The 23,670-nt window shown below is 39.1% G+C and overlaps 1 protein-coding gene across 1 annotated transcript in view; it reads right to left on the bottom strand.

The window, feature by feature from the left end:
* The window catches only part of LOC139725434 (calcium uniporter protein, mitochondrial-like), an 80,285-nt gene that overhangs the window by 16,987 nt on the left and 39,628 nt on the right, over positions 1-23,670 (bottom strand). The window contains exons 3-4 of the mRNA XM_071636509.1: positions 10,777-10,950; positions 7,364-7,468 (exon numbers count right to left, since the gene is read on the bottom strand). Coding sequence (XP_071492610.1) covers positions 7,364-7,468; positions 10,777-10,950 — 279 coding nt within the window. The remainder of the gene's footprint in view (positions 1-7,363; positions 7,469-10,776; positions 10,951-23,670) is intronic.

Below are 23,670 nucleotides of genomic sequence, written 5' to 3'. Positions count from 1 at the left end.
ACCTCTGACCTCTACTGAATATATCTACATATCAAATGAGCGAACTGCACACACTCGTATGAAACATTGTTGCAGATTGTGTGCTCTTTTTTGGGGGGTGGGGGGATTTGCTTTGATTAGTGCAATTTGGGGGGATGCAATTTGGCAAAAACGTTACAAATTTCATCTGCAATACAGATTGTATCTGGCTCCCAACACATCACAGAACATCACTTTACAAAGTTTTGATAAATAGAATGCGTTAGTAGAAAGGCAAGCAGCAGAGCAGCATGCAGTCAGACATTGGTATGCACACTCCTGCATGGAAATGTGATGTTGAGTATGATTTAGCCCTGAGGGATCACTCAATGCAGTATGTTCACGGCACTGATGCAATCTGTATGCTGACAAACAAACATACATGCTTCTCATCTGCCGCAAATTCAGTGCTAAATGTGCTGATCAAATGGCCGCACACAATGTACAAAGTACATGGCCCAGGCTGCGTTGATTTACGTGTTGTTTTGCAAAGGGTTGGCATACACATGATTTCACATCACTCAAATTGATTGTGTGTATGCACAAAAAGGTGAAAAGGGCATCTACAGAAAGCGATGAGGACATGTTGGCAGATGACCCATTTTGATTAATATGTTTTGGGGTGGTTAAATGTGTTATTTTGTCCTCCTTTGATGTATTAAGAGAGTATGAAGAAAAGCTTTCAGCAGAACCAAAACCCTTGCAGTGAAACTTGCCATGATCATAAAAGAAAAAGAAGGCAAAAAATGATCTGCGTACACGTGTTCCTATTATGTCTGGTTTCTATACGATTCTGCCTTTAAAGTACTCCACATCATGAGGTTCCCCTGAACTTTTCCAGAACCTTTTGGTAATAGGTATCAGTTTCAGCCACTGGTCAGAGTAATGCCAGAGTTCTTGTGCCCCTGGCTGGGCTATAGAAAATGGCAGTGTAAATATCTGGGTCATTTTGAATGCTATGATCCCATTTTCCCCCTACAGCTGTACAGTGAATGCAAACAGTGAATTAATGACCAGATAACTACTCTAAAAGTACCACTCTAGAATGCCATATTTGTTATTTCAAATAGAATTTTGTTGTTACATCGACTACCATGTTCACTATAATTTGCCTGGAGTGGTTAAAATTATGTAATGTGTCTTTAGGCGATCAAACAGTTGCATAGAGATACTTTCCAATGCAAAGTGCGTGTAAATGACATTGCATGCCATGGCTTGTAAGACCAGTAAATTACTTTTTGTTAATGACTCAATCATTGAAACTTTCCTCAGGAAGCTCCTTGTATTTCTAACTTGGAATCACTTTGCACAATTTTCCTGCACAACCACGTGAATGGAAGAGAACGGCTCAAGAGAAGAAAAGAACATAAAAGGAAGGGGACCTGTAAAAAAATTCCTTGTTATAACAGGTATCTTGCTACACAATTTGTATCTCACATTGTTCGAATGAGTCTTCACAGCATGTTTTACAAGGTATTGATTATATTGCATCGAAGGAGGTATAAAGTCAGTGGTCTCTGCTGCCTCATTGTAACACAGTTTCCATGTACAAGGTACAATGCATAGCCTTTTGTACACATGTACAAATCATGGTTGATAATGAAGGAAGAAAATCCATTGTGTACAACATAATGCAACCATGGACATACAAATAAATTTCATGCATAATGAAAATAATCAAAGTACTTTACAGATTTTCTGACTTTTCAAGACTGGAGAAAGACACCGTATCTTCAAACCTAAAAAATCTATTAATGGACCGACGTTGTCTGGTATGATCACTGTGTTGTTATAGTTTTGGTTTAATTACGGTACTTCTTCTTTGCACTGCAATCAAAACTATGTAGTAATTAACAATCGATGCACTGACTTAAATTACATTCTAATATGTTTCTATCTTGTAGCGCTTTTTGAAGTCATGAACAAATCACCTAAGTGGACAACTCACCCAAGTTGACAGGGCAGAAAAGTCCTAATTTTTCCCTTTGTTACTTCTTGAACATTTCCTTGTCTTAATAGTCGACATTTAAAGTTGACAGCTCACTTACATATGCTGACATGATTTTTAGTGCCAACTGAGTTGAATTATTGGTAAATTCTCTTGCCCACGTCAACATACAGTCTGTAATTCTTTGCTCAAATTCTTTATCGCCATACTCTGAAGAGTTCTTACACCTCGATTCGCAGTGTATACCGGTACCGCTTTCTACGTGTAATTTGCAAAAGTATGGCATGATTTACGCTCTGCATCTGCTGTTTTCAAAATTCACTGAATGTATGTCGACATTCTGTCACCTTATGCGTAAATCAACATCTGTGGGAGTTGACATGTTTTGCTCTGTCCCCATTATGTGGCCTTAGGCGAGCTTGACTATTTTTTTTTTCTCTCGAAACTATACAAATTGGAAGCAGTACATTTATATGTGTGGTCAATTACAGGTTCATAATGCATTGTGTGATGTAATAATGTTGTGGTGCATGATGTAGCAGAAAATTTTTTGTACAGGGGAAACTCAGTATAATGAACACTGCTATAACGAGATATCAGTTATTACGAGGAAATTTTCCCGGTCCCAAATTTCCTTCCACACAAGTCTATGTAAAATGCTACTCTTATAGCGAGATCGGCTATAACGAAATAACTGCTATAACGAGATAAATTTTGTGACTTTCAAACAAAGAAAAACATAGCCAATCAAACCTGTTATAGCGAGGTAAAGCAAAACGTCCTCGGGTAAAGTTTTACTTCGCCTGTGCTATCACCTTCCGAGATTGTAAAGCTCGATGCGCCAAAAACTGTCTTGTAAACACATTCTTCAGTGCACTTTAGCTAGCACCGCATGTTGTACGTGTATGTGTGTGTGTGCGCGCACACTGATACAAGCAGAAAATGTGGTGGGACGGCCATAGATCATCATGACGTTTAGCAGGTGTGAGGCAATCTGATGCTGTGATTGGCTTTCTACGTAGGGAATTCCCCATCTTCACACACACACGCAGTCATAATTTACATACAGAATGTGTCACATACACACACAGCACTGTGCAGACCATATATATTCCACACACCCATACCATAACCACGTACTAATCCACAGACGATCTTGACACAATTGCAAGCTATATGATTTACAGATTCAACATCTACAATTAATAAGAAACACATTCTTGATATTGGATTTCATTGGCGAAAAACGTCTTCTTACCCATAAAGGTGAGTAATTCCCTCACACACATTATCAAGTTCTCAGTATTGATTGAAAGATGATGGGTAGTCCCACATGTGCAAATTAATGTCTTTATGTTATGCTTTCTTTCATGCCTACTGATATAGCGAGATATCGGCTATAACGAGGAAAATGACTCGGTCCCGACCATCTCGTTATATCGAGTTTCCACTGTATGTTGTTGTATGAAGAGTTTGAAAGAGTTGAAGATATCAGCTGCTTGGTTTTCTTGATTCCTGCATTGACAATGCAAACTTTTTTCTTTTCTTTTTTTTAATTTGAAGCTGTACAAATTGGAAGCAGTACATTTTTGTGGTCCCATACAGATACATAATGCATTGTATGATGTAGCGGTGCATGATGTAGCAGAAAATTTATTGTATACCATTGTATGAAGAATTTGAAAGAGCTGAAGAGATCAGCTGGTTGGCTTTCCTGATTCATACATTAGGCGTTTTCACATCAGCCTGATGTTTCGAAATAGCACACTATTTTCTGACTTGGGAAATTGGAAAATATCTCAAGCTTGGATTTTTATCGGGCTGATGTGAAAACGCCTATAGATTGACAAGGCAGATATTGTTTAATGCATGTAATTATCCTATGTTCATCACTCGCTCTCTCTCTTTAAAAAAAAACATACACTTGAATACTGTGAAGAGAAAAAAAAAATAAAGCTCGTATCTTGGTTCTCAGAATACAATGCTCAGCTTGTGTGTATTTCTGTGTGTCTGTGTTTCACCATGCTGAAAACAAAGAGTTTAAGAGCTTGCATTCTGTAGTTGTGGTATGGTGGCTGGACTTATGAATTTGTTTTATAACCACATTAACATACAGTGCACTCTCGTTATAACGAACACGGTTATAACAAAATTCCGGTTACAACAAAATAAAAATTCAAGCTGCAGCATCTCTATGTTTTTTACAGTTTATTTCTTCAGTTATAATGAAATTTCGGTATAACAAAAGAAAAGTGCCAATCCCAAGGACTTTGTTATAACTGGAGTAAACTGCATTGGCCATGAAAATGCAGTGAAATCAAGTGGGATGTATTGCTTATTATGGGAGTCTATGCTTGTTTTGTCTGTATTTGTTTGTTTTTTCAACCTAGGTTTGTTGGTATATTTTACCACGACTTCTTGCACCGTAGCATAAGTGAGCATCATTCTTAAAAAGTGGACAACTTTCCCAAATCAGACACCGGTCAACTTCAACACTGCAATAAGTGACACACTGAACATATGTTATTTTGAAAGAAAGATATTATTCCACGGGGTGAATGTTCAGGTGTAAGTTTGGACACCTTGGACTATTTAACATAACAATTTCGGAATTTTGGAGCTTGGGTATTTGTTCCATGTTCATCGTGTCACTACTGGCAACCAGGGATAGCCTGGTGGTAGTGTCGCTGCCTTGAAAGCAGTAGATGACAGGTTCAAGTCCCACTGGTTCCTTTTTTCTGACATGTTTGTTAATTTACAGATTTAATTTGTAGAGGGAGACAAATTGAAGAAACTTGCACCTCATAAGTTATTTTGTTCAGAAAAACTTGAACTCCAACATATCAATGGTCTCCTTTCTTTGCATTTTCTCAAAGCAGATTAAATAGAAACTCAAAATATCTTTAAATATCTATGGCTGAACTGCTTTGAGGAACTTCTACTTCGGTGTTCCTTTCAAACATAGCCAGAAACAGATGGTTGTTAGGATGACCTTTCACATTCAAATGGGAGGTTTCCCGAAATATTGTAAGTGCACTTTCTGATAAACTGATCCAGCATTTGGGTGACAGCAAAACATTGTACTGCGGCGTTGCACCATGGCATTTGATTTTACAATCAAACTGACCAAAAGGAAGATGCTATTTGCAAGTTAATACCAATCGATGAGTTTTAAGGACTTCATATGAATAGAGCATATCAAAATGCAACCTGTGCCAAGAACAAACCAAGTATTTGCCTTTCATTTGTCTTCATTTTTATAGTTTCTCAGATAAAAATGCTTTATGAACTTTTTGGAAATTTTATTTTACCACACTGAGGACACAAAAAGAGGTAACCTTGAGCAATTCATTACAAGTGCAGCACTTAAAACTAAACCCCTCACTCAAATTAAGACTTCAGAGGACTAAAATTCTATTTGAGATGTCTAACTAAGCTCAAGTGCCATACACTAAAGGTATGTGACTACATTATAGGAGAAGCACAGCTATTGTAAAGCAGGCAAAAGTAAAGTGGGCAGTGTCAGGGGAAACTTCTTCAATTTTTATAGCACATTGTGTGGACAAAAAAAAAAAGGAACTCAGCTTCACCAAATCAAAACGCATAATTCTTCATCACTTCTGGTTACCCTACATTTGAAATGAGCTTTACCTGCAAAACCAAACAAAGAAATAGCATGTTTTGATGGAAGACATGTTTGGCACACAGAAGAAATTGAGTTGTAAATCACTTGATTGGCCATGCATGATGATAATATTTATGACAGTGATCAACATCAGACAGAAGCCCAATCTCATAGTGCATTGCACCAACTCCTGACTAGGGCTGATTATCTCGCAGCTCTGCAGACACGCGGTAATCACAAACCATGATGTGAAAACTGTTTCGTTGTGGTTGGTTTTTTTCCTCCTTCTCAAACATGGCAAGATGCGCTCCTTGATAATACTTTCATCATGCATACATACACGTATGAACATGTACACATATATATGCAGCATATATGTAAATATGACCTAAAAATACCGGTAAGTGAGCTGCAAGACTCCATGTTTCATTACTTTGATAAACACACTTTGATGTGCTTTATACATGTCATCCAGTTGTCTTAGCAACACTTTAATGATATACATGCATGCATGCAGACATCCTTAGTATGCATACATGCATACATATGAACATATTTGCAGCATATCTAAATATTACCTGAAATATGAAATAATGATACCAAGGCTTTTGGTGAGAAGAGAGATTCTACTCAAGGATATGACACCACTACAGAGGGCAGTAGCCAATTGTAACAGTAAAGACCTTACAAAATATGCCGCATTCCCCATTCCCCACTTAATGAAAGAATTGTTGAAGGTATTCTGCCACTCAGACAAAATGATTTAAAGTACGGTAATGCCTGGTGAACAAGAGAATTACAGATTTCTCACACTCACAAATGTTCCATGAACAAAATGGAAAACAATGCCGTAATTAAAGGCTCTCAGATGCTAAACCTACAAGTTTGTATCAGACACACACAAAGGCCCAAATTCACGAAGGTGGTACAATATTGTCCATGGTTTAAACCATGGACAAAGACCATGGAGCGCCAAGTGTCGCATGGAATATTTCGTTACAAAATCAGTCATTTCATTGATGAAATTATTATTTTGTAATGAAATGATAACATTTCATTGACGAAATGATAATTTTGTTAATGAAATGGTCATTTCATCGCCGAAATGACTGATTTCATAACAAATATTCAGTGCGACACTTAGCGCCCCATGGTCTTTGTCCATGGCTTAAACCATGGACAAGATTGTACCACCTTCGTGAATTTGGACCAAAAGAGCCAATTCTCGGTATTGCCAATGCGCAAAAAAACTTCTGCCCATGCTGCAGAGCCCTGACACAGATGCACTGTGGGATTCCTCGGGAGCATTGTCGCTTCCGATTGGCTTGCATGTGTCTCAGTTCCCATGCGTTACAATGCAATTTTCATCTGCTTTTCTTTCATTGCTGCTTTTTTTTCTTCAGTTAGAATGACGCTAAAAAAGAGCTTAAAACTTTTTCAAAATTTTACTGTTTTGTGGTCACTAGAGTCATGGTTCTCGACTGCAAAGCTTCAATGTGCTGGTCACATGATGGAAAGCGACAAAATCTTTAACAAAAAAAATACCCCTGGATAAAGATGGAATGCAACATGAGTGTATACGCTGCCACACCAGGGCGAGTTTGTCCCTTGTGCTATCCCATGATGCATCTAAAGTGATGCTCATAGCGCGGCACCCAGGTACTGGTGATACAGAGAATTATCCAACTAGATCTAACAAAACTGGACACGTTGGGCAAGGACCAGGATCTCCAAATATTTTAACAAGCATTCCTGCAGGGGGAAAACCTTACCAAGTTCTGGTGGTTCCACAAAGAAGGTATCTTCATTTATCCTGAGGGAGAAGGGATTCCTCATTAGAACATCTATACTCGTTGACCTGGCCACCTTCACGTTATCTGTAAGCAAGGAAGATCAAGAAGAAAATGAAATGTTTTAGGCATTGACACCAAGTGACAGCTTGCTTTTGATGTACCAGTGAAAGTAAACAAAACCTGCAGAAATACAGGTCATAGTCACGAGGTGAAATTGTTTTACTTACAGCCCCCCAAAAGAAAAAAATCCTGTTTTTCCCCCCTTGTATTCATGTGTAATTCCTTTTTCTTTTTCGTTTCTTTTTTAGTCAACTTTGCAGAATAGAATATACCAGAAGTCAAAGTATAATAATTCCCATGAAAAATTCAATCCTTTTATTTGAAGTACATCAGAATTTCACTGCCTCTCATAGAACTGTATTTTTTTTTTCTTTTCTTGGTACTAGTTAACTAGTAAACAAGTCCTACTGTAAATCTCACAAAGTAAAAGCAAAGACTGCCATACCACTCTATTAAACGTATCCTTCTTCTTTTTTTTTCTGTACAGGTTCTGCATGCAGTGTGCTGTTCCGCATCCGAGGCAGCTTTCATTGTTTTCATTTTTTTATTGCACAATTTCATGACCATAAAATGGAAAAGCTCCCTTTGTACTTACTAGGCAGGTGTTTCATAAAGCAGTTATGAACAACTTAAGAATGACTGGTGATCAGTTCTTGTGATGAATTATGGAAATTCCAACAAGTATACTATAATAGCACATCAAAACTGATCACCAGTCATTTGTAAGTCGTCCGTAACTTTACGAACAGCCATATGAAACAGGGCCCTGTAATAAGTTGACCTCCATCCCCCTCCAATTTGCTCCCTCTCTCAGTAGCCCTAATGGCAACCCATTTTCCACACACATGAAGCTTTAGAAAGCTTACCATGATCCAGATAGAAAAGAAAAATGTTACCCCCATCCCCCCAAAAAGGGAAGAACGTTATATTGCAAATGTTAATTGCCCCTTTGTATCAGCATGTGAAACATATCCCCCTGTGTCAGACTTTACAGCTGCGTTCAAATTTGATCAGCGTCAGTCAGATGCCAGGGTGTACATGTAAATCCCTTTGACACCGCACAGCCACCTCACAGACAGCTGTAAAGGCCATGCATGGACCTGCCCACGAACAGCCCCCTCAATCACCCCTGCCCGGGCAGTGCAAACTCATCACCAATCCAAGTCTCAACGGTAGTCCACTGATGGCACTACAGTATGTCTGCATGCTTACAGTGCAAGGGCAACAATGACACAACCAGTTAATTACAAGAAATATACAGCTTGATTTCCAGTGTGGTGCTTGCACATACTGGTTAACAGCCCGATGTAAGAATTTGCAGCTTTTTTCCCCCTGTATTAGTGTATCATGTGCATTTAAGTGCTTGACATTATCATGCATAAATTATGACTCCATTCAAAGTAGTGTCAACTTCTTTCCATTCATGGTTTTGCTATCAAAGAAACATCCAGACTACCACTACGTATATCAAATATAATGGAAATTTGTAGCAGAAACCCCAGTGTATGTCCCTTGTTGCAAGAACTAAGCAACCTACACATTTATGCTGATCTTATAATATCAAACAAAGGGAAATTTTGATAGAAGGTGGGTAAGGATCACAAATGTATGCCTAAAAATCACTAAAAATCAGCTGCTACAACTAGTCCACATAAAAGTGTTTCGCAATACTGCAATATTGCTTGCAAGAATCACACTGTACAATATGCTGTATGAGCACAGAGAGAATTCATCTCAAATGAAAAGATTGAGGCTGTGGCAATTTGAATTCAATGCCTCAAAGAAGTGGAGGTTTTCAAAAGTAAAAATTGGACTGAAATAATGGGAACAAATTGACAACAGCTTGAATGTTAGTCATTCTGAATGGCAATAAAATATATCGTCGCTGGGGTGACAAGACCTTGTATCTGCAATTTCGGTGAAAAAAATGACTTTTTTGGATAAATGGTCAAATAATGGGTTAAGTGATGTCCTGTCCAAATCCTAACTGTCTTACTCCAAAAATGAAGCCACCACGGCATGTCAAAGGAAAGGCTATCCCATTGGCTATAGTGCTTTGGCTGCCATGTTTTTTGGCTCTCCTGAACATTTGACATTTTGTAGATACGAGATCTTGTCGCCCCAGCGACGATATCTTATTTTTCATACATGGATACTCCTTTATCGGAACAATGAATTGGGCATAATTTGAATGATGAATGTATCCATAAAGAATTGTACATCACATGGATATACCAAAACTCTTTAGTGTCTGAAACTTTTAACACACATTACAATTTTCTGCTGACCAGGACCCTGGAATGGCCGAATTTATCACTTGATTGGAAGATTGCTCCTTGCAGAAGCTTTTACTTGTTTTGTACAATCAGGAATACGTAAGAAGGAAATGTGTATGAGGGATTCAATTCACTTCCTCAACTGTGAAGAGTCTTTAATATCGGGACATCTTTGCTATGCCAAGCAGAGAAGCAAATAGGGGAAAGGTCTTTGAGAAAATGCCACCATTGTAACAAGATTACTGCAAGAATAAAAGGGGTGTACACCCATTGTAAAGAGGCGATATTACAAACACGTAGCTTGCTGCGACTTTTTCAAGATAACCACTGCATGTGACCCTCGGATGACTAATACCAAATATGAGTGGTCATAACCTGACTTCAAAATTGTCTGATTTCATGGAAATTTCACTGTATCTGTTGCTGTTGTTGCACTGTATTGTCAGAAAAACAATTCTCCTTCAGGACAGAAATATCAATTTTTCAGAAATATCTCTGCCTCTTTGACATCCTGTACCTCTCTTTACTTTTTATACTTCATCCTCTTTACCCTATTCCTTTCCTAAAAGTATCTCAACTGCAAGCAGCCAAGTGATTCCATGTGATTCTTACACCACCAGCCTCTTCTCTGTGATAGAGCTAAACACCCCACACCCTCCCCACTTCTCTATGATCTCCCATACAAGCCTACTATCCTTGTGCATCTTCATTCTACACTTCCCTCGACACCCTATTAAACTTTCTGAAACCCTATCCCCACCCACACCCTAACACCTCCAAAACACAAACCCCTTTAGTGCACACCCCAAGCCTTTTCCCTACACCAAAGGACACTTCAACACCCATCTCCACCCCTCTCAACACACCACCACCACTACCCACTTGACACCCTAACTTTCTGACACCCTATCCCCACCCTAACACCTCCAAAACACAAGCACCTCTAGTGCACATTTCCACCCCAACCCTCTTCTCTACACCAAGCTACACCAAAGAACATTTCAATACCCTTGCATCTCCACCCCTCACCAAACACCACCACCCACGTACACATACCTTCGTTGTATATTGCCACCGTCTCGATTCCCCCGTCCTCATTCTTCAGATGCCTGAGGAAGTCCCCCACTGTCTCCGTCACAGGCTTTAGGGTGAACTGGCAGCGCTCCCGCCTGGAGGGGAGGGGTACCAGCAACGTCGGGAGTCCGTTGCGGTAGTCACACACGACACCATCTGGAGAATGGTACAGGGATTGGATGCGTACAGAATGACATAATAACTTCCTTCAGACTTACGTAAACCTGACTTGTGAGCAAAGCTACACATCTCATCAACAGGAGCTATTGCAAGAGAAGAGAGCAAAAGATTGTAAGGGGAAAATCAAAGAAGTTTATGTTTAGATATCCACTTTTCTATTTACTACATATGTTTTTTATCAGCCTGAGAAAATCAAAATGGCCCAAAATGTTCCCAGTTTGGAAAGTGGTGCAGAATTCACTGTCCAATAGCAAGCCTCAAGATGTATGAATAGCAAGAGCTAGCTCAAGATACTGCTTTGATGCAAGTAAGCATGCTCCTGCTCCTCCTTAACACATATCCGTTCCATCCATTTCAAGCTTAATCGCTTATGATGGTGGTCTCCTGCATTCAATGATCTCTGTTGTTTACTGAAAAATACTGTATATCTTATTTTATGTTTCTGTGTATCTACATTGCTCAATGCAATCACCTATGTGTATCTATTTATGTACTGTAATCGATTTATTTCACTGCACTTGTTATTCTTTGTCTTTGTACTTTTTGAAGTTTGCATTCAAATTGCATCTGATTGAATGCAGAAATAAAAGCAAACAAACAAACACATATCCGCCGATCTACAGGATATCTCATAGTTCGCACAAACACTGCAAACGTCGATCTACAGGATAATCCGTAGCAGAAATGGCTTGGACGATGGCGCCATTTATGTAGCTCATTATAGCCTGTGAACTCTGACCTGATATCCCACAGTCCTTCGCATAATTTCCTGTCACTAATATTTTCGTTTGGATTTGGATTCATGTTGGAGGTTTACAGCAGGCTGCTGACAGGATATTGTAGGTCTACATCTCTGTGAGATCAAACACTGCTGTACGCGTACGTAATAATAGGCCTACTTTACTGTAGTCCCATCCATAGCGTCTATGAGTTTATAGACCAGACTAGTCTGCAGAGCGCACATCCTTGAGTTATTATTTGATATTTCTTCATATTTGTGAGCATTATACCCTATGAGTTATATACCATCAGAAGCTTACATTATGAAGATTTCAAAATCGATAGTTATTTTTCTGTATAAAGGCTATGGATGTTTTTCATTTGAATTGTTTCTTTTGAATAAGCAATGTTATTATTCATAAATATGCAAATCATACAAAAAAACTAAAATCATATGATGTCACACAATTCATGACATGATGCTGATTTACATCTTATATGAAAGGCCATTACTTTCTCTTTCAATTGATATATAGCTTTCCATAGTTTTCTTTTCATAAGTGTCAGTAACATCACCTTGAATTTGAGACGGCACAGTTTAGTGTACGTATGTGAAAATAGCCTCCGGCAGCAACAGCATTTAAACTGCATTACGCGAACGGCGGATATGGGTTAACTATACCATGAGGACACAACCAAACTGTAAGCAGCATACTGTACATCATTTTAGACAAAGCAGCCATGATGTGCATTGCAATGTTTGCGCAAGTGACAATAACTCAAACAGATCTCCACACCTGTCCACATGATTCAGTCAGCCCACTGTTTTCTTTCACATTTGAGGGGCACACTTCCCATATTGCACAATCAATACCACCACGTACCTGCCTTTTAGTTGTACACATATTTCAACTCTGATTACTCAAGCCATTCCTATATTGATGATGATTATCTCCAAAGAAAACTTATCAGTATAGTTCATTCCTAGGAATCTTTTCTTGATCATTTGTAGAGCCAGGGAGGTGGGAAGAGCCGTGCTCATCAATAAACAGACATGCAAAACACTGGCATTGGACTGAGATAATTATGAGGCTGGGCATTGCATACTCGTATTTCATATACATGCATTTGCCAAGTGGCAGTTGCAGTAGTAGTTGAGCAATAAATTCATATGTCTAGACATCATCAGACAATACAGGATGTGTTTATCAACTCACCTCTGATACAGAATTAAGGTAAAACAACTTTCAGGGAGTTTGGGGCAGTTGATAAATGCAAAGCTGTTTTGATTATGGGGTTAGAAATGCATTTCTGAAACGCTGCAAAAGGTGTGATCGCAAACAAGTTTGAGCCAGGGACACGTTCTGTTGAGACGCTAAAAGCAAAGTCATTTTGAAATGCGTTTATTGTAGCTTGGATCTGCCCACACCAACCACAGCCAACTTCACATCTCTGCTCCTCAGGTCAAGCTACAAGTACAACCTATGCAATGAAGCTGCACAGCGATAAGGCCTCCCACTCAACTCACGACAGAGTTGATAAATGCAACAACTCAAGAAACGTGATCCGAAAGCTGATTGCAAATGCACTTCGGGTATCATACAACTTAAATTTGCATGTGTCACTTCTAAAATTTGTTTGCCTACACTATATCAGGTGAGAGAGAAATCTAAGCAGAAATAACAACAGGATAAGGACCAAAAATCCCCCATAAAGTAAACATTAAAGAGTATGAAATACACCTACAGTGTACTACAGCTATGAACCACAGTCGTAAGTGATGAATTTGTTGTTAATTTTTTTCAAAATATATTTTCATTGCACAATCACCTTGATACAGGGTTTAGAAAAAAAAATATCAATGTAAACCTACATCAGAATTCATAAGAAATTGTCATATGTATCAATACATTTCAACAATGCACATAGATAATGTCATCTTTCTTTTTTTAAATGTGAAAATATTCAGGTGTGTGGTGGAAAAATGCAGGAGACCTCCTCTGTGGAATCAAATGAGGGACACTTTGCATTTTTCATCTCATGCATAGAATGTTCTCTGCTTTAACCTCGGGGAGAAACGTGCTTAAAGTTACGAGACCTTTAGCTGAAGATGCATATTGACTGCCACAAAAACGTCAGCAAAGCTCTGGGCAGGGTTCCCGGGAGAGAGAAGGGTATACCCACCAAACCACAAGCTCTCTATTTTTTTTCTCTCTTCTTTTTTTTTTTTTTCATTTGCCATGACACCTTTGGAAAAGATTTATCCTCAAGGGTAAAACTCGATGCAGAAGCACCGAGAAGAAGACCGTACGCAATGCCGAGCGATGCCGAGAATCACGTTTCACACGATCCACGATGCCGTCGCTCTACTCTCGACATAGCCGCAAGTCAGACATTCCCGCATTATGGATCGGATCGCACATTTTCAATGCACCCTATTTAAACATGTGAATTTCATACTTCCTCCATTGTTAAAACAGAAACTCTACAATGACACACACAGAGAAAGCATGACTGAAAGAACCGACTTTACAAAAAGGATATTTCATGGAAAACAAAGCCTTCTGTACTGAAAATAATGACAAACTGAAACCGTAGAGACACATCCTCTTCAACATTCTATCACCCTGAAACATAAAGGTTACAGGCACTTCTCCAAAGGTTTGGTCAGTTTGTGAGGCATCTTAAAGATTAAATTTCTGTTTTGATTACACCAATGTAGAAACAAATGTCAGTATAAAAAGCCACAACTGAAAGATACTGTACAACCAGAAAATTTTGCTTGCGTGAAACGTTTGCAAATTCTGCGAGGAGCCAAGATTCTCAAAAGTAAAATGCACGCAAAATATTTTGTCTGCACAATGCATTGAATGCCAGGATCCAATCTGCAAAAGTTACATGTCATGAATGTTTCTGGTCTTACAGCATTTGATGCTACCTTACTTCCGCAGATTCCAGACACATGGGAAGAAATGCAGAGACAAGAAATGCCAGGGACAGAGAGTAGAATGAAAAAGAAAAGGCTGAAAGATGGTAGATGGGGGCATGGCTAGAAATGCTCTATCACAACAGGGTAGAGACTGGTTTCATTCAAACTGATGCAAGGAATTCGCTAAGAGCTCTACAAAATTTGTAGTCTGAGGTGATTACACTACCCTGTCTTCCGAGACTGATTGACAGGCACCTTGCCTTCATATCTCGTCTGATTTCCTTTACACATGTGTATGCAATAATGTTCTTTTTAATTTGGCCCTTTCATAATGACGTCATGGCATGATCGCCTCTTCCCTGTTAGCGCCGCTCTTCTACTGCCGGTACCTCAGTACTGTCAGGTTTACCTACACTTTACAGCTGTACCACATGGGAAACTTGAGGATTTGCCCTGACAACTAATACTCATAATATGTCCATGCATGAAGCATTAATGGAAACCTGAATCCTTCCTTAAAGGGTTTAGAGCCTTTAAGCAACACTACTTCACCTCAGTGCTCTCTCCAACAAATGACAGCAATGAATATAGACCTGGATTATAACTTTCTCCTTGGAATAAATCATCCTTACTAATATACAGGATGCGATCTCGGCTCTTTAACTTGAGGTTAAAGAGAGTGGATCACATCCTCTATTTTCTCCCCCACTTTTCTTGTCATTATACGTAGCGCAGTACATCAACGATGATACAGAAGCGATATATTCATCCTCTTTCAAGGTCCCCTGGAACGTCCTCGTTAAAACATCCCACAAATGTTGACAAATTGGAGACCTTGTTTGTCTTCCCCGTTCCAATGCAAACTCCCATCTTTGCTGCGGGAGAAGAACTGCAGTGTACATAGTAATTACCACAAAGACAAAGGCAAACAGGGGGGAAGAAGTCTCGGTGAGAGATAATGAAGTTCCAAAGAGCATCTCACGATAATTTGGATGCCAGCCGGCCCGGGTCTTGTGAACTTGCCTCTGTCGTCGCTGCTCCACTCTAATAGCCTCCTAATCAGCCTGACATTTATCACCCTGACGATCGTTTGAGCCGCAGCAGCCACAGAGGGATGTGATTGGGATGCTACACCGCTGCAGACTCACTCCCACTGCATGAGTAATGTGAATCCCATCCACAGGTCCTTTGCCCTTCTCACAAAATTAAGTGCTAGGTCAAGCTACTGTTACATCAAGAATAATTTGGTATATTGAGCACTGTGAAATGTCCATTTGGGGCAGGATACAACATTTGCAATTAAATTGGCATCTTCTCTTTGCATCCACTGTTAGAATTCCTTTCAGGAGAGCCTTTTTGATTTCTGGATGATAAGACACATCAAATGCACATCTGACAACATAATTTCCAACAAAGACAAAAGACATTTCTTAAAGTTTGTTTATCACTGAGTGATTGAGGTATATTCTAGTCTCCGTCAAATTTCTTCAAATGGAAATATTTCAATACTTTCATGTCGATGATATGACAGATATAAAAGATGAGTAATTTTTCACGCTGTTGTAAGCAAATTTTTCATACCTTCTTCATCAATTTTCAGCAGAAAAGGACAAAGGCATAAACAGGAAAAAAAAACATGAAGTGTCTTAATTCTTTCTAAACACAAGACAGCATTTAAAATTAATTGCTCACAGCATTCTTTGTCATATCCAGCGCTCCAGCACACACAAGTAATATCTAACTTTTAAAGGGAATCCCAACTCAGAGTCCAAGTTAACTGTACACGCATATCGAGTCAAACTAACAGAAAGAAGAAACAAGGTTCTTTTAACCTGGGTAAAAATCTAAACATATTTTTGTTTAATAGGTTTTCATGAACAGTGTATAAATACATAATTTATATCTGCACAATCAAAAATGCAACTGAAATTAGGTGATGATGCCACTGCCTCCAAACCCTAAAAACTTTGACTAATCTGAGTGTGTACTCTTTCAATATTCTTTTAACATTATCAGGAGCAACATGAATATGGAGAGGAACATCTCTTTAAAAAAAAAAAAAACACTTAAGCAAAAAAATTGCAATGTAAAGCATGCATACAGTGGTACAACTGTACATGTGTCAGTCGTTCTCAACTAGCCTATTTTGAGGACAGCTGGGGCCTGAGATGTATCTTTCAAAGACATCGAGCATTTATATCAGCTTCTCACTTTAAAAATAATTGCCTGCCTGGAAGAACAGCCTCTGCACAGTGAAACACATTTGAAACCTTTCTTCCAAATATCCCGGCCGTGCACAAGCAATCTTGGGGAGCAGCACTGGGAAAGTCGTCACGGGCGCATTAACCCGAGAGAGATGAAGTATACTCCCAGTTGGGTACTCGAAGCCATACTAATCAATGAATTATCCACTAATGTTAACGCTTATTGGCAATGCTAATGGCGCTGTGAAAGAGAGATTAATGTCTGCCAGCCAGTATAGCAGAGCACACATGCGACTATTGATGTGCACAGGTCCTCTCTTTGGCATGTTTAATATACCTTGAAGGATAGTTCAAATGGAGCAGCAGGTTAGACCTGTGCCCTGGAACACTGTAAAAGAGGCTCCAGGCAAAGAAAAAAAAAATCTCCTGGGCCCCGTTGCAAGAAAGTTGCAATCAATTGCAAATAATTGCTAATTTTGAAACAACCATTCTGATTGGCTCAGGGTCTGCCCTATTAAGAAGACATGCATGCAACAATGATTTTGATTGGCCAGTGACATACTCTAATCAAACCTGCTATGATTACAGGCCTGGTAGATTTCCTTATCTCAAGAAACACTAGCTGGTCAAATGTAAGGAATCCAATGTAATCTAATATAGTACTAAAAAAATTGGTAGCAATATTTGACCTAAATACCAAATACTTTATGACTGTGTGCAATTAAAAGTCCTAACACGGATTAAAGCATGTGGGGACTGGTATATTACTGTAAAGCAAGAAATGTTCGCGGCGTAAAATTTTTGCGGCATGAAATTTTCGTGAATTGCCACTGGCATTCAATGCATACAGTCTAGACAAGAACTTTCACATGCATTTTAGTTTTGGGAATCTTGGCTCTCGCAAAATTTGCGAAATCAAAATTCAAATTTTTCGTGAATTGCCACTGGCATTCAACGCAATATAGTGTAGACAAGAACTTCCTCTTTAAATACAACATTCAGTTCAAAAAGACTCATCTGCATCCTGAATCAACTGAGCTCTGCAGTTTCCAAAAATTATGCTGTCAATCCAAATGACAATTTCCATGATGGAGCGTACTCGGTTACATGGCCATGTTTTGCTTTTAGCGTGCGGGCGACGAGAGAGAACTCATTCTATACTGTGCAAACTCCTGCTAAGGGGGTGGGGAGGGGTGGGGAGGGGTGGGGAGGGGTGGGGAGGGGTGGGGAGGATGTTCCAGAATATATGCATAATGCATGCCATGAATCAAATGTCCGTATACGTAGATCGGTTGATATATGATGCCATCATGAATACAGTAATGATGCAGCATTCATTGAGAGCTCACTCTGGAGCCAACTCAATTCATCGCTCCACGCTTGCATTCACACAGGTCTCCACCAGCCCATGTTTTCTTTCATTCTTTTTTTTTTCTAAACAGAAGAGAAGAGTTGAATAATTGACCATTTTCCACCAATATCATTACATTTGCACTTCCCATACTGTACGAGCTGAAATTTTCGCGGTGGTTTTATTTTTGCGAATTTCCCGAATCGCCCTTGAACCGCGAAAATAACAACACGCGAAAATAACAACGCGCGAATAACTAAGTTCAGTTAGACCCTCACGACCGCGAAATTAACAACACGCGAAAATGTCCTCCAAGTAGCAATTCGCGAAAATATCTGTACGCGCAAATTTCAACTCGTACAGTAATATATGCTAATGGAACATGTGAGTATCCCTGAGGCGGGTGGTTGGGGAGAGGGGACTATGAACTTTCCTACTTCATTGCATTCGCGACTACCTTTTTTTTTATTCCAAAGAAATGCTCTCAAAATTCAAGTTTCTCTGGCGACAAGATATAATTGGCACTTCTCACTGAAGTTGAGGGAACATGTCAACTGAACACATCACCATTCAATCATTCATTCATTCACTAGTACAGTATAATCTCTTCTTCACTTTGAGAAATTTTCCCCATCAAAACGTCAACACCACACACACAACCAATCAAACAAGAACCCACTCGCCTCCTTCCCTTCAAATATATCTCACAGAACTGGGCTTGAGGAGATGGGCTTCATTTGCTAGTCAAATGCCTGGTGTCGCTCTTGACTTTCAATGACACCTGGAACACCGTGCCTTATGACGTCAGTCCTACCCACTCTGCACCTGCGCGTATGATCACCCTTTGTGCACACAACATTCTTTTGTCTAGAAAGTGGCATTGTCACATTTTTTCCCAGAAAAAAAAAATGTAATCGAGTACCTAGGTAACCTATCTGTGAAATAGTTGTTACATCAGTCTACTAATCAACCTAGGCGTGGTTGTGCTTCTGAAATTATCATCCTGTTTACATTAAATTGACACTTCTGAATATCACTTTCCCTCATATCCTATATTGGAGGAAGGTAAGATGAAACCCATGGAATTCATAAGATAAAAAAAAAAAATCAGAAAAAAAACTTAAAATATATTTGAAGAGAGAAAAAAAAAGAACTTTAATTTTCTACAATGTGTTGTATAAACCAATTAAAGGGTTATTGATAAATGATAACAATGGAGCACTGAACACTCTAAAGCCATAACAAGTACTTACAAATCTGACACAGGGAGCATGTAGGGACATTAGCATGCATAATGTGCTATCTAAACACTCTTAATATCTTACTGTATTTACTACAATTTGTCTGCCAGTTCAATTGCTTGCTTTTTTTAAATCAGTAACATATTCTGAGACTTTCAAGTCTGAGCATTTCTTAGATAAAAAAAGGCTACAAATACATCAGCCATTAAGCAGTACTTTAAGATTATTAATAGGGCATTATAGCGGAATCAGGTCTGCAATGCACACAGCAACCAAACACCAACCAAAGTGTATATCCAGCGTGTCAAGTTGGGGGAATGAGAGGGGAGGAATATTGAACTTCCCTGTCTCAAGTGTTTGGACTATTCACTCTCAACATTCCCTACCACAGTCAAGCCTGCAAATATAACTTCTCGCCCCCAAGTCGTCAACTACTACCCCAAAGTTGGAAGTTGGAAGAAGAAAAGGCAAATGAAGAAAGGCCTGTCATTTATCATTCGGACACATATCAAATATTTGCAAAACCACTAGCAAGCTGCCATGGTTTGGCTTACGAAACTATTGCAACAGCCTCTAAGTGCAGAACATGGCATGCTAGGGTCTTAATGTTTAGTCTTTGTCAAAGACTCTCTCAGTGCAATAACAACAGTTAAGAGAAGTGAACATAGGACCCTTCATCACAAATGTCATGATCCACGAAATTGTATTTAATACACGTCCCAATTCACAAAATTTCATGCCTTGGAAAGATGGCAACTGTAGAATATTGAGTTGAGATGTAACCTACAGTATGCTATTCTCATACCAGCTGCCATCTTTCGAACACACTACAACAACAACCAAAAAAAAAAAAAGAAAGAAAGAAACTGCACAGACAAATGTTAGATAATACCTTTAAAGTTGAGTAAGTGACATTTAGTGGAAAATTATCACCCTTTTAGACTACAAATCTTCTGGGATATCTTTGCATAAGAGTTTTAGAGTTTCCGCAATGGTCATTTGAAGAGACGGCATTACGTATCTGCTGGGCATTGGCTGTATCTAAACTTCAAAGCGGAGTATCTCAAAACTGTGTCAAATGTGGCAACCTGTTTTCATCAAATTTCTGTAGAAGGTTCTTGGACATACAGTGTCAGAGGCATATAACGCATCACTGTACAGATTAGACAAAGGAGAAGTTATTCACATTCAAAGCATAAAAATCAATGCGCCTTTGGTGGATCTATGGGGCTTTCTTGATGACACCACACGAACCAAACTGGGGTAAATGAAAATTCCGAAATGCTCTCAATTTTTATTTAAGCCATTCATAACATTTCATGCAAGAGGCAAACAAGCGTAAGGGAAAAATGGCAAATTGGGGGAATGGATCATTGACTTCATCCCATCTTCAGTCATAAGAACAGTGATAAACTGAATGGAAGGAATCAGAGACAGCTTTAAATACCAGATTCCAGGGCATAATAAACATGCACATTAATCTTGACAGGATGCTTAAATTAAACAGCTCTCTCCATCAGTCATGAATTAAAAAGGTCACTTGGCAACAAAAATAGGTCCCACGCAGCCACACGCCAAACCAGTAAACTGTTCATGTTTTCGAAAGAGTAATCACTGCAAAGGGAAATGTAGGTGTGACTAGTGTGAAAAGAGTGCCATGCCGCCTGTTAACCATACACCACAAAACAATTTGCATAGATGCGGCCAGGTAAGCTCATGGGGAGGGGGGTAGCGAGGGGAGCGCTCAATCTCCACCTTGAACACCCTGGAGCTCTCATGTACATCATTCTTGTCAACTCAAATGGGCAGCACCCTTCCCAGCTGCCATCAAATATGCAGTATATTGGTTGGAAAGGTCAGACATTTGCCACTGATCACTTTCAATAACGTCACTGGGTATTCTCGCGACTTGCGCCGGGAGAAAGGATGTCTACGAGTGGATTCCATCAGATTTGGCAACGACAACAAAACATTCCAGCACGACATAATGAAAAGAGCACATTACGCACTCAAGAACAAATGGGCCACCATGTTTATTTCACATTGTTTTTTTTTTCTTTCCTTCGACATTTTGAACAAATAGTGAAAGTGTTGCTGCGTAATTAAGTGATGAATTTTCCCCTTCTTTCCCTTACATTCCTCACATAAGAATGGAATTAAAGGCAATGTGCACAGACTTGTAGTAACCAAAAAGGTAGCAGACTTTAGAGGCCTAAATTTAAGGCTTTTATCATCTTAAAATAAGGAAAGACATTTCATGCACATGTCAAATGATATTTTGTGATTAGTTAAACACACTGGTAAATGATCTAATCATAGAGTAATCAGCTTTTTTTGATAAGCCCGCTATACCTTCTGCCACTCTGACAAGGAAAGCCAATGTCTGACAAGCTGAATATCAATTCAAACACTTACAATTTTGCTGAAACCTACGGATAACTCTAATTATAACATTTTTTAAATATACCTCACCAGATGAATCCTCCATTCTGATTGGTCAAAGGCGAAGTCAGGCAAACTGCTAGCTGACTGACGGGCAGCATAGTGAAAACTAGTGATTACAGGTTGTTGGCATATACCTCTACCTCCATGTATAATACGTGCTGTTTCATCTCAGATCTTCTGTAGTGTCATTGCATGGTATACATACAATATGTATACAGTCGTAAGATTGTTTTAGTATCTTGCGTGCTTATCTGTATTCGTGCATTGTGAAATCATACTATGAATTTCTCTGACTAGTAGTATGACTACTTCATTTCAATGGACTAATAGCTTATATATATATATTAGATTACGTGAGATGCAGTATGTAAAACAAATATGGACTGCTTCTTTTCAGGTCATGGTTAAAACTATTTGCCCTCAATGATTTCTCAACAGCGATATGCCCCTGGACTTCATCACGGGGCAAAGCGCTGTTGAGAAATCACCTCTGGGCAAATAGTTGTAGCCGTGCCCCTCGAAGCAGTCCATATTTGTATAATAATCTAATATCATAGTGTAGATAGAACATGCCTCCACCTGTAAAATCCCCATACCAATGCCCTTAGCTTCATCTGTATGACTTGTTTGACTGCATTTGATTTTCTCCACTGGTCTGACAGCTAATAATAAGTGATGGTTCTATTTAGTGGCACTCTTTTGCCTCTGATTCCTGAACTCTGACCCATTAAGTCCACAATCTTTCTGCCACAATGTCTTATACTACAACTTCATATGTTTGCCCAAATTTCATTAAATTTTTCTTGAATTGCCTCATTTATAGCCTAATATCATAACTTGGCATTTACCTGTTTTGCGCCTTTTACCTCAAGTATACAGCCATATAAATAAGTCATGTTGTCGTCACATAAACATATTCATAAGGTTGTGGTATATCATATTCAATCTCCTATTTCTGTATCTCTCTCATGTATAATGAAAACATTTCTGTCTTTGTTTCTTGTGAAATTCCTAATAAAGTTTCACTTGATACTGGCAAGGGATATGGTGAAGTTCTTAAGGATAGAACATGACCCATTTATTACTCAAATCACACACGCATAAAAAAATGTCCATCGCCAAATGTCACGCGATCGGGTCCCTTACTGTATGCACTGGTAACACACTACCAAAAGACAGAGTGCCTTCTCTTTCATAATGTGCTGCAGGGGGTTCCCGATCAAACAAATCATCGTTGAGCAATGTCGTTTGTGTTTATTGACTTTTTCTAGCTGAATCCCAACTGCAGAGATTGGGGACGGAGTGCAATTTGATACAGTTTGATTTTGTGCAGAGAACTGGCAATTCAAATCAATTGACTGACGTGCTCATCCAATCCAAGGCAATGGTAGCCTACATTCCAGACTGTTACTGCTTTCCATATCTCAAGTGTAAATCTGTACATCTTGCACCTATGTCTGCTTAAAGAGTGAAGACTATTCCTCCTTCTTGTGTGTAGATACTATGTCAATTACACAGAATAGACTGGATATGCTTCTCATGTCAGGAGACACTACAAGCACTGTAGTCTTTCCTACAAGTTAATGTTGATCAAATTTAATGGAGTGCCGGTATATAAAGGGGACCGCAGCCCAGAGCCTTGGAGCAAAGCTAAATGCAATAACTGTGATAGACCATGCGGTAATGTCAATCAGTGTTTGTTTTGGAGAGTACCACATCACCACAAGATCAGGTTCACTCAGGCTGAGTACATAATTGCAGAGATGAAGATCACTTAAAGGGCTGGTTTATCCCACCAGCAGAAAT

Source organism: Diadema antillarum, unplaced genomic scaffold (genome assembly GCF_040938485.1).
Source record: "Diadema antillarum isolate AM-2024a unplaced genomic scaffold, OU_Dant_1.0 seq00000041_RagTag, whole genome shotgun sequence".
Lineage (NCBI taxonomy): Eukaryota > Metazoa > Echinodermata > Echinoidea > Diadematoida > Diadematidae > Diadema > Diadema antillarum.
Note: the sequence above shows the minus strand (reverse complement) of the source record. Positions and strands in the feature narration are given on the sequence as shown.